The sequence below is a fragment of the Spinacia oleracea genome, chromosome 5 (assembly GCF_020520425.1).
Source record: "Spinacia oleracea cultivar Varoflay chromosome 5, BTI_SOV_V1, whole genome shotgun sequence".
NCBI classification, from domain to species: domain Eukaryota; kingdom Viridiplantae; phylum Streptophyta; class Magnoliopsida; order Caryophyllales; family Amaranthaceae; genus Spinacia; species Spinacia oleracea.
The window spans coordinates 5,614,145-5,633,250 of NC_079491.1; the positions used below are offsets into that span (position 1 = coordinate 5,614,145).

Below are 19,106 nucleotides of genomic sequence, written 5' to 3' on the forward strand. Positions count from 1 at the left end.
CAGCTGTCAATCTAACCCCTTCGAGAACTATGTTATGGCGGAACCGTATGGGCTGTCTGGAGGGATCGTAGTTATGTGGGACCCCCGAATCAACTTCAAATTGATTGGGTCGGACCAACATGCTATTCATGGCATTGTAGAGGTAAACACTAAACCTGAGTATCAATTCTTTTTGTCTGCTATATATGCTAGTACTAAGTACAAGAGTAGAGTGGAAACTTGGCATGATTTAATAGAATTAGCTGCACATATGAGTATACCATGGGTAGTAATGGGGGATTTTAATGAGGTCACGTCTCAATCGAAAAAATTAGGAAGTCGTCCAGTTAAAATGAAAAGGGTAGATAAATATATTGATTCTATGGATAGATGTGGTCTTATTGATGCTGGTTGTGTTGGAAGTAGATTTACTTGGTATAACAAAAGGAAAGAAAAACCTATCTACCAAAGATTGGATAGAGCTTGGACCAATATGCATTGGCTTGCCCGCTTCCCTTCTACAACTGTAACCACTTTGCCAAGAGACTCCTCAGATCATAACCCAATTAAACTAATTGCTAATCCTGAAAGAGTTGTTGTCAAACCTACAGAAAAAGATTTTAAAATGGAACCACTGTGGTATTCTCAACCAGGTTTTGCAAACATGGTAGATGATAACTGGAGTAATCTAAATGCTGAGTTTGTGGATAAACTGACTAATTTAAAAAAATTGATGATTAGTTGGGCAAAAGAAAACATTGGAAACTTTTTCAAAAAAAAGAAAAATCTGTCTGCTAGAATAGATGGCATCCAAAAAGCATTGGAAACTAAACCCTTCAACAAATACCTTCTTGACCTGAATGATGAGCTCTCAAAAGATTTAAATCTTATTCTTGAACAGGAAGAAAAATTTTGGATGACTAGAGCTAGAACTAATTGGTTAGCCTGTGGGGATCAAAACACTAGTTTCTTCCATAAGTCAGTTACTGTTAGGAGGAGAAGAAACAGAATCACCACCCTTAATACTGAAGTGGGTCAACAAGTGGAAGGAGATGAGTTATCTGGTCATATTGTCAATTATTTTAATACTCTCTTCACTTCTGAACCAACTGTGCCTGTGTGTGCCAATCACCATTACTTGTGTAGCATTAAGATTGACCAGCCCACCACTGTAGAAGAAGTAGGTAGAGCAATCTTTGAGTTAGGACCTCTGAAAGCCCCAGGAAGAGATGGTCTCCATGCCCATGTATACCAACAACATTGGGGAGTCATGTGGAAAGACATACACAAGTTTGTGGATGAAGTCATCCAACTTAAGAAATTCCCAGGGAAAGTTAATGAAACTGTCATTTGCATCATCCCTAAAACTGAGCACCCTGAAACCATTAAACAGTTTAGACCCATTAGCCTTTGTAATGCAAATTATAAGATTGTGTCTAAAGTGCTGGTAAATAGAATCAGGCCTCACCTAAGGAACATGATATCCCCTAACCAAAACAGTTTCCTCCCTGGGAGGGGATGTGATGTCAACTACATAGCTGCCACTGAAGTTTTACACTCTATGAAAAACAGGAAAGGGAAAAAGGGGTGGTTTGCTTTGAAAATTGATTTAGAAAAGGCCTATGACAGATTGGATTGGAACTTCATTAGATTTTGCCTAGCTAGAAAAGGGTTTGATAAGAGTTCTTGTGACCTTATTATGGAGTGTATAGCCTCTCCCCAAACTTCTATCCTAGTGAATGGGAAAGCATCCAGTAGCTTCAAAACCTCTAGGGGAATTAGGCAAGGGGATCCCATATCCCCCTATATCTTCATCATATGCATGGAATACCTCACAGACCTCATCTATGAGGCATCAGATCAAGGAGAGTGGAAACCCTTCTTTCTCAAAAGAGGAGGAATCCCAATCACACACCTCATTTTTGCAGATGACCTAATTCTTTTTGGGGATACATCTAGGGAAACCTTACATAGCATGCAAAGGGTTCTGGACCAATTTTGGGAATGCTCAGGGCAGAAAATGAACAACTCAAAAAGCAAACTTTACTTTTCCCAACACACCCCTGGTGATCAAAAGGATCTTTTCACTCTAGCATTACAAGTAGAGCAAAGCCCAGATCTTGGAACTTACTTAGGCTTTCCCCTCACTGATAAGAGGCCAACCCAAACCCAACTAGCCCACATTTGTAGAAATATAAAAGGAAAACTGAACTCTTGGAAAACCAAATCCTTGTCAAAAGCTGGTAGGTTAATGCTGATTAGATCTTCCCTTTCTGCCATTGCTAGCTACTCCATGCTGGTGCTGTCCCTCCCCAAGAAAATTCTCCATGAGATTGACCAAACCTGTGCAAGATTTCTGTGGGGTAGTGAGTCAGAAAATAGGAAAGTCCACCTTATTGCTTGGGACAAAGTGTGTAGTGCAAAAGAAGTAGGTGGCTTAGAAATCAGATCTTCTCTAATCATGAACCAAGTAGCCATGACTAAACTCTGTTGGAAAATGAATAGTGCTGACAACTTAGCCATCAACTTAGTTAGAGAAAAATATGTGTCTAATAGAGCTTTTCCTGCCTCTTTTAAGACTGGGTCCCATATATGGCAAAATATGGGTAAAGGGTGGAACCTGTACAACCAACTAACTGGGTGGTGTATAGGAAATGGGGAACAGATTAATCTGTGGAATGACAACTGGACTGGGAAATGATCTCTGAGGTCAATCATTGCTGGACCCCTTAACAGAGGTGAGGAGGACCAAACTCTTGACTCAATTATCCAAAATGGCCAGTGGAAACTGAATGAACTAGCTGCCCTTTTGCCCACTGACTTAGCTAACTGGATTCAGGCCATACCTCTGCCTAAATTTGGTTGTGACACCCCTTTTTGCAATTTATCCCAAGGCCTTCACTTTGACTCAAAAACAGCCTACAATCATATTTGGAAAAATCAATTTCCCATATCAGTCCAAAGTAAAAAATGGAATGCAATTTGGAAAGCTAGATGTCCCCCAAAAATCAGAATGTTTATTTGGCTCTGTATATGGGATAGGCTGCCCACTGCATACCATCTAGCTAGCAGACAGATTATCCCTAATGCCCAATGTAAATTTTGTCCTAATGTCCAAGAGGATCAGGAACATCTCTTCTACAGCTGCCCTAGGGCAGTTGAGTTCTGGTCAAAAGTCAAGTTTATCCCCAAAGTCAGATGCTCTAACTCAGATTTTCAAAATTGGTTCATGGAAAATATTTCTGAAAATAAAAATGTAGATGAGTTAGACATAGAACATGCAACTGTTTTTATCTTCTGTATTTGGAGAATGTGGTTGAGAAGAAACTTGTGGGTTTTCCAGAAAGAATCTAAACCAATTGAATTCTGGGCCACTCAAACAACTTCCTTGACTAAAGAGTTTGCCAAAACTGAAATACCCAAAACCACCCCCATCAGACCAATGCATATTGTTCAAAGCCCTCCCTTTGTAAGGTATATAGTTAAAGTGGATGCTTCCTTTTGCTCTATCTCTTTGCTTGCTTCCTATGCAATTATCTGCAGGGATAAGAACAACATGTACATAGATGGAGTTGCTGGAACCTTAACATCAGTGTCAGCCACAACTGCTGAAACTCAAGCAATTTTGCTAGCTCCCTCCTGGGCTGCTGTCAATAAGTGGGAGGACACTGTGGTTGTCTCAGATTGTAAGGTGGCAGTTGATAGCATAGGCGAGGATACAACCCCAACAACATGGCTTTCTAATTTATATGGAAAATGCAGGGAACTCTTAAGAAGCCAAAGAAGCCTGTTTTTGCAAGCAAGAAGGCGAGATTCGATGAAGGAAGTGGATCATGTAGCAAGGAAGGCAAGGAGGCTGCTGAATCTGTCGCATCAAGGAGTTAGTCTACACCCCCCCCCCTAACAAAATCTGATTGTATCTCTGAAAACAATGATATTTCTTTTTTGGAAACTTTAAATCCTAATCCGGGTTGCGCCATAGATGGCTGTATTTTTGTGCCACATGAAGTGGATGGCTGTAATTTTGCTCCACCAAGAGTGGAAAACTCCTAGAACTATGATGCATTGTAAATTTTTTGCTGAAGTAATGGATTAAGTATCTCTTTCGAACCAAAAAAAAAAGGAGTCAAAAAAAAAACAAAAACAAAAAAAGGCAATCAAATGGAGACTTGTTAGGATAAGTTCAACCGATGCAATATATATCTTGAATAATGGTGTCAACCTTGGAACTTTGGATAGTAATGACTAATGAGGCTAACATTTACATTCGTGCTCAAGCACATCACATGTTACAACGCAACCATGTATGAAACATAAACCTCTAGGCTGGCCTCATGATTTCAGCATTTGAACTTTAATTGTTTTTTTTTTGTTTTTGCCCTTCCGTCCCTTAATAATCGCACCATTTTGACTGGACACGCTTGCCAATGCACATTTTTGACCACCAACATATTTAGCTACTACGTACATATTATAAAAATTTATAAAATATTAATATTTTTAAAAGTATATATATTAAGATGAAGCCAACAATATATTATATACTAATATTTATTTTCATATACTAAAAATAAAATATGGTCAAAGTGAATTATGTGAATCGTGCAAAAAGTCAAAACGGTGCGAACATTAAGGGATAGAGGGAGTACATAAAATAAAGAGTTTTACACAACTACACACTAGATTCTACAACAATACTAAAGTCTTTATAGATCATTGCACACATTAAACCAACAAAAATACACATGAATAAACAACGAAAGGGCAGAATGCTCTTCTTGCTTGAGTTGTGATTATTGAAAATGCCTTGTTTACACCACCTTTATAATTGATGCGATATCTTACCAAGGCAATTTGCGACTGAGTTTTCTTTATAGTAGAGGGTGCTGATGTTAGACCAATTACGACTAGGAGTATGTGGAAGTACCTGTAGAACTTGGGAAACAAGGAAATGAACGACAAAGAGATAATGCTAGGGGCTAGGCTCACAAGCGACGAAACATGACTTGTTTAGCATGTTATGAAACCCCAAAAAATGGAAGCAGCGCTTTCAAAAATGAAGTTTAATTTGTTGTTTGTATGACAAAGAAACATTATTGAAAGGCAAAAGAGTTGAAGTATCCTTTGGCAAGAAAGAGGTCATCTGCATCTAGAGGCTCAAAGAACATATACTTCAATACAGCGCGCTAGCTAAGCTTAATTTGAGCCTCAGGATGCAGATTACCAATTTATAACCAAACTAAGAACCAAATTAATTAAGTTATGAATGATATGAACAAACAAACTATTTATACTAGTTTTCAATGAGTTAAGTGGTGTGGGACATAAGGCATAGGTTCTCTTACATCGAGCATATATCTGGTTCTTAGACTACCAATCATATGCAAGGGTTCTTATTTTTTTTCACTTGAAAAGGAGATTTACACTTTAGACTAGACTGCTTTTTCATCTTCAATAAATAAGAAAATAAGATATTCTGTTGGCATCTTCATTGTGATGCTAATAAAAGGCCGGTTTGTGTTTTTTTTGAAAAGATGGGGAACAAAATATAAGATATTCTATTAGCATAGATTGTGATTCTAATTATGAAGACATATATTATATATAGTTATATACCAAACAACACCACGAAAAAAGGAAACTATGGTTGCCCACTAATCTTAGATCCTTTTTACCCCCTAAGCTTCGCATAAGCGGCTACATACCATATAACGTCACTCGGCCAAAACCACAAATACTAGCTTGTTGTCCTTATTTGAATTAGAGTGCGTTTTACTCACCTGATTTTCACTTATCTTTTCAGAAATTATTAGAACTTATTTTAGTTGTAAATTGTACTAGGATAACTCTTTTCTTATCTGAACTTATTTTTCCTATAATAAGGTAAACATAGGATATACTCCTTAATACCTGAATAATTGGCCTCCATTGTCTAAAAATAGTCTCAAAGCGTTACAAAAAATGCTGCAGCCAGAAACAAAATATTTTAAATAAAAATGAATTACAAACTCGACCTATAAGAATTAAAACGTCGCCTGAGAGATTCGAACTCTCGCGGGGAAACCCCATGTACTTAGCAGGCACACGCCTTAACCACTCGGCCAAAGCGACAATTTGGCCCTTTGTTCCTTTTTTTAGATATATAAGTAAAAAATATTAAAAGCTCCCCCAAAATGGCAAAACCTAGTGAAGAAAGGCTTAATGCAAATCTCTCCCGATTATCTACTCTTTAGATAATAAATCAACCACAAAATCATCTCTTCAATTGATTTCCAACTTCCAACCTACAAACTCAATCAAGTTCATAAAAAAAATCCGGTTTCGAGCCCCATTGTCCTTTGTTTGGGAGAAGGGCCTCCAAAGAAGTTTACGAAAACTTTCGACGAGGTTGTAATGCAAAATGAGCACATGATCGAGATTAAGGGTGTAAGTGAATTGAGAAAAATCCAAAGTCCAATGTTTTCGGACTGTATTGGACATGAAATTATTTGGATCGGACTCGGAATCAAATTACGAAGTCCAGTTATCTTTTGGCTGGACTTGGACTCAACCTTTGGAGTCCAATATAATCCAATTAAGTCCAATGTTTTATGATTTTATTTATAGATAAACATATGTAATTTAAAGACTATTGTGAAATATGTGATATTTGGCCTTTAATAACTATGTGCAACCAAAAATAACCAAATATTACACTACATATAAAACCCAAATCAACCTCTTTCTCTTAACGGTTATCCCAATAACTATGTAAAACATATTGTTATTTACAATTATATCTATTGCTTAACGGTTATCCCTTTATGGAAGCATGACCTGTATATTGTTATAGCCTTATAGGTGTTAAAACATTTCATACTCAATATTTAATACTCGTATATTTTATTTTATGTGTCAGAAAAGTTAGCCGATAACAATATTATTTGCATTATGCAACCATTAGTTTAACTTTTTTTTTTTTTTTTAAAAAAAAAGTTTATTTTCTATAAAAATTCGGACCGGATTCATACTCGAGAATTTTTTTATGGATAGGATTGGATCGGAATTGAACCCAAATATACAAGTCCAAAATTTTTTGGATTGGATTTGGACTCGGACTCCAATCCAAGTCCATCCAATTAATTAATACCCCGAATTGAGATTGCTCATAGTTCAAATTCAAAGAATATATAGTAATATATTTCATTAAATTTTGTTCATCGTCATCGAGGACACAGTAAGTATTACGCATAATCCAAATTACGGATGAATTTAATAGACGGAAATTGGTAAGAAACCTAAAAAGTAAAATTCAAAGAATATATAGTTAAATATTTGATTACATTTTGTTTCATCTTCACTGCATTGTACAGTGAGAGTCAGATGGAAAAAGTAAAAAAGATTTGCTGTAGCCAGGAGTCGAACCTGGGGTCTTAGTGGACAAAGAAGTTCAATTTGAACCAACGCGCTACTGCAGCTTCTTTTGTAATTCGTACAAAACAATAACAAATGTTATTTAACCATTCTTTATGGAAAATTCTATTAAAAACGTCGCCTGAGAGATTCGAACTCTCGCGGGGAAACCCCATGTACTTAGCAGGCACACGCCTTAACCACTCGGCCAAAGCGACTCTGTTGGCTCAACTATTAACTAGTTTATATATTAAACATTAATTAATAATCACTTTCATTTCTGGTCAATTTAAATGGTCATTATAGAAAATCAATACTTACTATTTATATTATCACTATATATATTCTTTACTATATATTCTTTGAATTTGAACTATGAGCAATCTCGATTCGGAGGTGTTAATTGGATGGACTTGGATTGGAGTCCGAGTTCAAATCCAATCCAAAAAATTTTGGACTTGGATATTTGGGTTCAATTCCGAACCAATCCTATCCATAAAAAAATTCTCGCAATTTATAGTAAAACTAGCTTTTGAGCCCGTTCATTGAACGGGCACTTACATAGTGTTGTTAAGCCGTTTTTTAAAGTGCTAATTTTATTGAGGGTTTGTGATTTTAGTACGAATATATGATTTATAGAGAAGTGAAATTCAAAATTGAAAAAATATACCCCGTATAAATTAAATGGTGAATAATGATTGTTAAACCGGGAGATGGAGCGGAAGAGGTTGGATAAATGTATGGATTAAATGGTGAATTGATGTTGAATGAGCAAGATGGAGTGAAAGAGGCGTTGAAAGATGGAGGTGACACTTGTCATATAATAATGAATGGTTTTCCTTTTTAAAGACTAGGTATAGATTTATAGTAAAGTTTATATTCCCGTCTTTGTTTGGTTGTTAGCCCCGTCGCAAAAGGCTTTTGCGACGATATTTTTAACCCGTCGTAATTAGGTTGTCATTAAAGATACAAATTCTTGTAGTGTCTACAAGTAAGAGTTGTAATTGTATACTTCCCCGTGCATTAAATTATGTGCCTATCTTTTTTAATTTTCTTGCCATATATTTCCAAGTTCCGATAAAAAATGGGTCAATTTTATAATTTTTTCACTGTTAATGATCCGACACAGAATTATGTTTTTTCACCGTTAAGACCCGTAAAATATACTCATGCCAAAATTAACTAATAAATATGAAAGTTGAATGGTTAAAACGTTTGTATCTTATATATGTCAATGTATGTGGTGCAACAAATAAGGAGTCACCTAATTCGCAACACGTGTTGCAACAAAAAATATTTATCAGGAACATTTTCTGCTTTTGAAGTAAATATATGGTAAAAAAAAGTTTCAAAGTGCTTTGAAGGAATTGTTCAAATTGTCCTGCCAAAATGTACAAAAATAATATAGAAGTTTGATGGTAGTTGGGCCTATGCCGGAACATTTTCGTTTTGGCTTGATGGTCAGATGTTTGATTCTATGATCAATGCATTAATAAAAAAAATTCCTCTGTTTATTTCTTCCATCACCACCATTATCTAGGGATTTGTTATGTGAATCCATTGAACGGCTAATAATAATTTCGCCGAAGAATGATTGGACTTGTACAATGTGTAGATTAATGGAATCAAAACGTATTAGAAAATACGAATTATACACTCGAATAAATTTCACCATATGAATAAGTTAAATTTACATTACTATAATAAAAAGGACATAAATGAAGAGTACGAGAGCTTAAAACCTTGAATCTTTATATTTTATATAGTACTCAATAGCAATTTAATTGTTCTAAAAACTAAATAATTATCTTTTGGTAGAACTTTAATGTTATTGTAATTCTATCCCTTATACTATTATTTTCTTATTTCGACTCTTAGCAAAATTTATTTTTTGATCCGCTGGTTTGTTTTTGGTTTCGGAAAATATTTCTCTATCACTTTTGGTATGGGGTTTTTCTCAGTTTTTTTGGTATTTACACCCGGTTCACCCTTAGGGCTATTGTTGCGAGGGATCGAACACGGGGTCATCCCCATCAAGTTCAGCCCCAATCACAACTTAACCAACATATAACAGGTATGATTTCTTTCGGTGGTTCTACACTAGCTGCCACACTGGTGGAGATCAATGTGGCTTCTCTGTTTCCAACATCTGTACATATTTGATAGCAGATCCATTTGCAAGATATCTGGAGTGCCACGTATCTCTATTTGAAAACATATACATTTTATTTTTAAAATTTCATGTTTTCTCCTTCTCAAATCTCATACCCTTTCACCACCAAAAATTTGCATACTCCATGACATCCAATAAATTTCATGCCCTTATCTTTCATATTCTATTAATTTCAAGTAATATAATGAAATACATTTACACTCTTTTATGAATTGAAAAATTAAAACTAACTTTCAAACATAACAAAAGCTTCTGGCTTCTGGACTTGCTGCAACAGGTGCTCATGTAGCAATTCTTTTTCAATTAGACTTTCAAAGTATCAGAACCTAAAACAGTTTGTATTACATGTAAATAAAAAAGCCCTACCTAGGAAAACAGACCATACACATACTCCTTCCATCCGTTTTTGCTACATGAGGTAGTACTTTGAATTCCAAGACGTGATACAAACAAAATAATGTAAAGAAAATACTTGAATTTCCATCAAAATGTTTGCTAACACATCCCCTGTTAAAAATATATATATATAAAAAAAAAAAAAACTACAAAACAACCCTGGATTGTTTACCAACTTGTTGTCTTTGGCTGTGGGGTTCGTCGCCACGTTTTTCTTCTGATCGTGGAGCAAAAAGAACCACCAGCACTTTTCATTCCTTTCATGGTTCCTTGTCCTTTCCCCCTAATAAACAAAGAGAATAAATTCAGTGAAAGATCACTCTCTTGAATTTGCAATTTTCAGGCTGCTGGGGGCTAGGGGAGGGAGAAGAACAAAAAGAACATCAAAGGGTTCAACGAAGAACAATAAGAACAGGAAGGCTTCAACAATACCAATCACTTGCTCAAAACAAAAATTGGGGTTATTGATTGGAAATCAAAACATAATTGTCTTATTAGCCTTGATCATAACACTTGGAATTCTCTGCTCTGTTTTTTTTGGTAGAAAGAAAATGTACAAGGAATTAAGAATAACCTCCTTGTCCGGGAGACCCAAAAGCTATCAAAGCATCAATGATACTTTACTTTAAAAAAACAAAAAAAACTATGGAGTATGAAACTAAAGATACCAATAAAGCAACAAGTGTAGATAACAAACATTTGCTATTCGATTTGCTACATGATTAGCTTAAAGATAATTATGGCGGTTAAAAAGTAAGTGTTAGTATTGTATCCCACATCAGAAGATGAAGCAAAGAGTGTGCTTCTGTTTCCTCCTTGATTCGCCCTAAACTGAAATTATTACTCCCGGTAAATTTCTTGATCTTCCCCTCAAGTGTAAGTCACTCCCCTTTGAACAAGACGAGCTAAAGGCAATAGGAGGAGTAGCCCACTTAGGTTATAAACTAGAAGTTCTTTGCTTCATCTTCCGATGTGGGATACAATACTCACACTCAAGAGAGAAAAAATCTTTAGTTCTTTACTCGTGGTCTCAGTCTTCTAAGAATAATGGTAGAAGGTATGATGAAAACTCAAGGATAAACCTATGGAGTATTAGCGGAACATTTTAAGAGCGTTGACCCGAAGAAGCAACAACACCAATAAGCCTTGACATTTTCAATACTTTAGCAAAAAAAACAGAAGTCTTGTTTATCTTAAGCAAAGCCTATGTGTCTTGTTTATCTTAAGCAAAGCCTATGTTAGCTTTAAGGGCTGGAAATTCAAGACACTGTCCATATAGATGTGCAAAAACTAACAAATAAGAACGCAAAGTACGAAATTTTTTGTCCTCTAAAAAGGTCAATAGGCTAAAAAGCAAAGGATTAGGATATATTTGATCATCAACTTTGATTATAGAAACTCATTAACCTTCGCTCTAGGCAAGTTAATCAATAGTTATTGACTTATTGTACATAGAGCAAACATTGGCACACTGGTCTTCTTTTGTGTGTATAAAGTTGAAGTGAGTAGAGCACAATTTTTAACATTGTACATGTAGCATTTAAACCTACCAAATCATACACAAAAGAATACATGTACTCAATCAATCATATTCATATAATGCAATACAAGCCATTACATCATAAATTCATAATCAACTAGCTAACATTACCACTTGATCAACCCAAGAACTATGGCATTGATGACTAAACTGCAATGTTTAAAACATGAAATGCATAACAAAATGAAACGAAAAGCAGATACATAGCATTGTAATATAGCATTCATGAATCAAACGAAAATTGACAATCATCGAAATCAAACCTCGTGCCTCAAAACTGAACACCAATTCTGAATCCCTCAATCATCACTTCCACTAAACCTTGGCGGTACCGAGAATCGACCCGAGAGTACCAAGAACAGCGAAAGCTAAAAGAGGGCTAACATCAATTGTACCAAAAACAGGAGGAACAATCTTCCTAAAAAGGCTCAAGTAAGGATCAGTGAGGTCCCTAATTGCAGAAAAAGGCTGCATTTCCCAAGGCATATTAGGGAACCAGCTAAGTAAAACCCTAACCATTAGAACCCCACTATAGATATCAAGCCATTTCGCCATACCAGAAGCAATGGCAGTCAATGGGGGGACCTGGGACCTGCTTGGAACACTTAAGAACAGGGGAACCAGAGTAGAAACCACATTGTCTAACAGATATTGAAGGGTTTCGAGTAGTTGAGATGATGCGGTGAAGTAAAGGGTCTTGAGATTGAGGAATTGGGTTCTGATGATTTGGGCGATTTTGGAGGAGAGGGAAAACAGGGCATTTAGGGTTTTGGTTGAGTTAGTTATGAATTGGGGATTTTCAGGTGAGATTTGGGGGAAATTAGGGTTCAAGGAGGAGAAAGTGAGTAGTCGGGAATTCTGGGGTTTTAGAGAGTGGAGTTTTAGGGGTTGTTTTAGGGAGATTTTGAGGGGAGAAAGAGAGCATGCGGTGGAGTTTGGAGGAGGAAGAGAGGTTATGGGTTGACGGTGGTGGTTGTTGCGGCGGAGGCAGGCGGTGGAATTGAGGTTTTGGGGGAGGAGAAGGGATCCGCTGCCGGCGGTGGCGGTAAACATTGTTTGATCCCTGATTCCAGAATTTGCAAAGAAGAAAGTATGTTTGCAGTATTTCTTCTTCTACAATTTTGAAGTTCTTTTTCGACTTTAGCGGGTTTGACCGCTATTTGTCTGTTGACTATCCGTACTCCGTGCTTTATTTCTTTTTTTCTGTGAAAAATAAATAAATTAGGCGGTACATGGTTGAATTATACTTTCCTTTTCTCCTTTTGTTTGCTAAATTTGACTTTTACGATATTTAAAACATCACTTAAAATGTAAATATACTTGTAAAAAATCTATAAAATGTCTTGATATTTTTAAAATATACATTTAATCAAATCTAACAAGATTATACATGTTTTTTTTTTTTAGGTTTTTAACGAGAATTCATTCGACCCCAAAATATGCAATGGGGTAAATATTTAAAAACAAAGGCAGTATGAAAAAACACTTTGATGAAGTAACTTTGACAAAAGATTGATTAAGTTACATATTTGAACAAATTTCATAAAATTTTATTGATATCCCTCCCTATTTAATTAAACGATATAGTTTGACCTACACGTAATTAAAAGATATAGTTTGACCTACACGTAATTAAAAGATATAGTTTGACCGACACGTAATTTTAGGAGGGTGAATTGAATTTATTAAAATTAGATGCAAATGAGGTATTGAATTATTATTTATTGTAAAAATTGACAGTGAGTGAATTATTTATTGTATTAAAAAGAGGATGTGATTAAGTGTGAGACCACAAGAGGAAAAGAAAGATTAATATAATTGTATGCGGAGATCGTGAAATGCCAAAAATAAGAAGTACTTCCTCCGTCCTGGAATACTCGCAACGGTTTGATTTTTTGCACTATTCACATAATTCACTTTTACCCTATTTTTTTTTTTTTTATAATATATGAAAAAAAGTGTTATAATATAATGTAGGCTTCATCTTAATATATATTTTCAAAGTATTAATATTTATAAGTTTTTATAATATATAATTGAAGATATTGATAGTCAAAGTTGTGCAGTGGCAAGCGTGTCCAGTCAAACCGTTGCGAGTATTCCGGGACGGAGGGAATATACCTTTTAATTAAATACGATCGATTATAGAAAGTGTATCTTTTAACTAAATGTTGTAATAATTGGGTTTTCAAGGCAAATACTAGAATAAGAATAAGAACGAGTTTAGGAAATCGTTGCGCCGTGGTAACCAAACCACTGCCTTGAAAACGAGATTCGGTGCAACCGGGGTGCACAATTGTATCCACCGATTCGTTCCCTAAGGTTTACACAACTCTCAACACACAAAGGCACTTTTGGGTGATGAGATGGAGCCACATAAACTTATGCCCAAAAGAATAAGAAGGAAAAGGTTTGAAGAGATACAAATATTCATGACTTAATCATGAACCAAAATTCTTCCATCCAAAACAAAAGGGAAAGGAGGAGGAGAGGAAGAGATCAATATATGTGTGTACCAACAACTCAGAAAATGAAGAGTACTTATAGGATGTGTGGAGGAGACAAAACAATCCAAAGAAATCAAAGGTTTCAAAGGAATTCAATGATATTAATCAACCATAAACCCATGATAATGAAGAGTTGATAACCCCCATAATCAAGAGAAATAATGGACCAACTTAATCACCATAATCAGAATGATAATTGTCCATAAATAATACTTAAAAGGTTATCATAAAGGAGGAATCCAAAGAGAAGATAAAAAACGGACAACACCAAGAACCGATCTCGAAACCTGCCGGTTTTCCAAAACTGGCCGGTTTTCGGTTCACTTCAAAAAATGCCTTTTAAGTCCGATTTTCAACTTACACTCGAAACCTGCCGGTTTCGGAAAACCTGGCAAGCAGGTTTTGAGAAACCTGCCGGTTTTCCAAAACCTGGCAGGCAGGTTTGAGCGCTTTTCCATCTTTAAATTCCAACAATCCCCCACTAAAGATGAGAAAAGATACCAAATGAAAGAGGAAGATATTGGGCATAAGAGGAGCTTAATGCTTAGTGAAGTGAATTATGACTTACAAACCCAAGGGTGGACGAACCTTGAAACCCTTAAGTCCTTGATCAAAGAGTGGACTAACCTTGAAACTCTAAGATTTAAGTCACGCCCCCACAACACATACCTCACTCCAAAGATTATGTGGACTCCGCAAAGTGTACGCGTTTTAAGCCATGCGTTTACCTTAGTTCTCATGGAAGCTCTAGGAAACTTCCCAAGTTTCCATAGAAGATGGCGAGTCTTCACAACCACGTAGGTGAATCCTCAAGTGCTTCTCAAAATAGCACTTAGTCAATAGGGTTAAATTATGTTCACTTTTAGTGAACCATCAAGAGCTACCTCGCAGCTATATTAACCCCCACAAGACCATAGATTCATTAAGAACATAATATAATGTTCAACCTCTCAAATAATTTGGTTGGTGAATCCACAAGTTGAATGCGTCCATTTCAATATGTTAGATTCATTAAGAGTTTATACAACTCAACCCTCATACAAGCGGTGGTTCTCTTTAAAGTGCATCTCAACTAGAACTCTACCATTAAGAGTTCAAAGACTCAACCTCATTCAAGCATTACAACACATGCCATAGGGATAAGCAAGTAATGCTTATTACTTTACTCAAATGGGCATAAAAGCCTATCCCCCTCGACATTTCAACCATCAAGGATCATTACATGTCCCAATTCAATCTTCGTACCATAGTGCATAGCGTACCTTGCATTAAGATTTTCCGTTAGAAAGTATAACCATAAGCAAGGACATTTAAATGGTATATGCTCACTCAAAAGCACACTTGGTAAAGAAATTATAAGATGCTTTGTTCTTGGTTCAACTAACACCAATTAAATTTGATGGGACAATTTTGTAAAACTCAATTTTACAAAAAGTTCTTTATAAAGTATGATCCTCAAATCAACATAGCCACTTTAGTGAAAGTACTTCATCAATATCAAACTTCTATAATTTGCATCGAAAACTTCAAAGCGACATACTTTGAAAACATAGCAAATAAATACCATTCGACCTTATCCATGATACCTTTAAAATGAAGCAAACCCTCGTTCACTAAAAATTTGTGAAATTAAAAACAACTCAATTATTTCACAGTAAATTCACAAATAATAGCTATGTCAAAATACCAACAATACATATCATTATCATAGCGGAAAATATACTAGCGTCCACAACCTAAATCATGTTTTAGGTCCTTTTAAAGGTTGAAACTGAAAATTACATTCCACACATACCCACAAATGATATGATTTTATATTTCCACAAATCTTCTCAAAAATTAAGAAAATGACTTACTATGAAAACCAAACATTTGTTTTCATATATTACTCAAAACCATTTACTTAAATAACACTTTCAACTTTCAAGGGAGAAGACATAGAATTCAATGAAGGTTTAAAACTCAATATTCAACATGTGATGTAAATATAACTTGAGCACATCATCCACATATCGAGTAAAATAACCACACATAATTATCACCTTGGAAAAATAAGAATTGAAATTCTCCACCCAAGTTATTAATCTAAACAACTATGAGAATTCAAATTCTACACAATCAATATGCATCAAGATATCGATAAGGTACATGTACCATTACAATGGTGATAACTCCAACACACATAATGAATTCCATAAACACATAATTCTTATCCTCAAGCATGGGAACTCATCACTCATGGTTTTACCACTTAGAACAATCACTTTACATACTTATGATAAAAGAGCATGCAATATAGGAATGAAAATTAAACTGCTCAAAAATCTAAGTGATATAAAACTTGTTCCCAAAATAATAAGAATAAGAAAATCTCACTCCCTTACGTTGATAAGGTTCTCCCAATTCAAGTATAGCCTTGACACTCCTAATAACCATCCGGTGAATAGTCATCAAACCCTTTCAAGAAAACATCTAGATATTCATATTCCTTAGGTAGGTTGCGAAACTCACAAGTAAGCTTAACTTACTCCCAAAAGCTTCCCCTCAAAGGTTAACGACAAAAAGTCTCCATTGACAAATCACGGAATTAAGGTCTTACTCATAGGAATTGAAAACACAACACAAATTCAAGGCATACATAAAAACGTCCTTTAGCATAACGGGCAATTCTCATGCCTTGAAAACTCTGACTTCAAGTATCTTCTAAATTCAATTTGTTCACTACTAACAAAAGAATTAGAAGAAAATAGAACAATCAAGCAAGAGACACTTTAAACCCAACATGCATAGCCAAACAATTAATTGCATCATGCACAAACATGCTAAAAGAAGAATTACCGTTAAAATGAGAATACTCAAAAAAATACATACCAAAACTCATCAATAAGATGAACATCCCAAGAAGTCATGGAATTACATGCATAATAAAAAGAGTACACTCAAATAATACAAGGACCAAGAAAACAAGTCCAACATTGAAATATTAGGCACTTCCCATATAGTGGACTTAAAAGTCTCTTTTACATGACACCTAAAAATTTCGAATCTCGAATATTTGGACTCACAACCACTTTCCAAAAAACACCGGGGTCTAAAGGTTTCCCAAGAGAAACTCTCAAAAATACATGAGCATTCAAAAACAACCCCCACATGGAAATAATAAGCCCAAAAATTAAGATCATAAAATGATCACTCAACAAGGTTAAACTATGAGAAATGCCATAATAAAATTATGTACTCAACAATTCCCATAAAACCATTTTAAGATCAATAAACCCTTAAAACTCAAGTCTCAAAACTTTTGGCCAACTTTAATGAAATTCCAACACCAACACAAATAAAAAGGCTATTTAGTCTCAACCATAGAAAATTCATTAAACAACACCATACCAATCATGACAAGATTAATGGTCAAATTCCCAAAAGTGTAGTGACTCGAATAATCAGGTATACATCCAAGGAAAATATTATACGTAAAAACTCACTCAACATATTCCAAGGAAAAGGGTTAACATAGTTTGCTTCCACAAACTCAAACACTTATGTTCTAGGGGGTCATCACAAGCTTATGATAACTTGCTCCAATGGGTACACAAAAACTCCAAGGAATTAAATATGCATATTTCCAACAATGCATAAGAAACCATTGATTATGAAGTTACATACCCAATATTCATGGTGATAAACAAGAACTTGGAATCATACGTATACACCAATATTACTATGACAAGTTAGCGCTTGAAATGACAACGTACAAGGCTAATAATCTAATCACTATTAGAATAAAACTACTTATTAAATACCCTTAGTAAAGCAAGTACACAAAGTCACAAGCCCAAAATTCCTCTACCAAGGAAAATATGACAATGCACAAATAATTCACATTAGTCTTTGAAAGACTAAAAACATAACTTTAATAAAACTAAGGTCTCCTCATGAAATTAAACATGCATGAAACCAAAGTAAACTGTAGAGTGCAATAACATGTTCATACATCATAAATAATTCAAATACTCTACTTTCTAGTAATCATTCCAACAAACATCATTTGACAATATAAAAATCAATTTTAATATTGTCATCTTCACAAAATATAATTTGTTGAAATGACTATTAGAAATGAACATGTTAGAATAATATCTTATTAAAAGAAGTAGTTTAGAATGAACCTCCCTTGATATTAAATCAAGTATGTGTATTGTAAGACATTCCAAAATCTTCAATCAATCCTCCATCACGATATCATGACCACCATTCATCAATCATCTTCTTCCAAGACGTTACTTTTGACTTTCCGTATCCAGAAAAATCAGGTTCGTTGTTGAAGTTGTAACTGACGACCGCGATCATCCAATGACAATCCGACCGTAGAAAATCAAGCCCAAGATGTCCCGGATATTGTGTCAAAATTTCAGGACAATCGGACCATGGATGAACCTCGATCCGGATCAATCTTTGAGACTTCTCCCAGAAAAACGTGAATGAAAAACATCTTTGGAAACCCTCTAAATTCCCTTTATCTTTCACTCAAACTCACAAATATAAATTTCCTCAAAAATCATAAGAAGTATTTAGCCATTGAAATATATCTCGTTTTCAAATTGTTGTAATAATTGGGTTTTCAAGGCAAATACTAGAATAAGAATAAGAACGAGTTTAGGAAATCGTTGCGCCGTGGTAACCAAACCACTGCCTTGAAAACGAGATTCGGTGCAACCGGGGTGCACAATTGTATCCACCGATTCGTTCCCTAAGGTTTACACAACTCTCAACACACAAAGGCACTTTTGGGTGATGAGATGGAGCCACATAAACTTATGCCCAAAAGAATAAGAAGGAAAAGGTTTGAAGAGATACAAATATTCATGACTTAATCATGAACCAAAATTCTTCCATCCAAAACAAAAGGGAAAGGAGGAGGAGAGGAAGAGATCAATATATGTGTGTACCAACAACTCAGAAAATGAAGAGTACTTATAGGATGTGTGGAGGAGACAAAACAATCCAAAGAAATCAAAGGTTTCAAAGGAATTCAATGATATTAATCAACCATAAACCCATGATAATGAAGAGTTGATAACCCCCATAATCAAGAGAAATAATGGACCAACTTAATCAC

General features: G+C 35.3%; 1 protein-coding gene and 2 non-coding genes across 3 annotated transcripts; all 3 read right to left on the bottom strand.

Annotated features, from left to right (window-relative positions):
• Nucleotides 1-6,008: 6,008 nt before the first annotated feature.
• On the bottom strand, nt 6,009-6,090 carry TRNAS-GCU (transfer RNA serine (anticodon GCU)). The gene has a single exon. It is a non-coding gene; the product is annotated as a tRNA-Ser (tRNA).
• A 1,417-nt stretch (nt 6,091-7,507) lies between these two features.
• On the bottom strand, nt 7,508-7,589 carry TRNAS-GCU (transfer RNA serine (anticodon GCU)). Its single transcript has one exon. It is a non-coding gene; the product is annotated as a tRNA-Ser (tRNA).
• A 2,220-nt stretch (nt 7,590-9,809) lies between these two features.
• On the bottom strand, nt 9,810-12,610 carry LOC130461277 (ylmG homolog protein 1-2, chloroplastic). Its single transcript, XM_056829294.1, has 2 exons — nt 11,744-12,610; nt 9,810-10,223 (listed from the first exon to the last, which is right to left on the bottom strand). The coding sequence occupies exon 1, from the start codon at nt 12,531-12,533 to the stop codon at nt 11,796-11,798; it is 738 nt and encodes a 245-aa protein (XP_056685272.1). The 5' UTR covers nt 12,534-12,610; the 3' UTR covers nt 9,810-10,223; nt 11,744-11,795.
• Nucleotides 12,611-19,106: the final 6,496 nt, after the last annotated feature.

What these genes read in the sequence shown, in the direction of transcription:
- LOC130461277 (XM_056829294.1), bottom strand. Translation starts at nt 12,533, where the DNA reads ATGTTTACCGCCACCGCCGGCAGCGGATCCCTTCTCCTCCCCCAAAAC.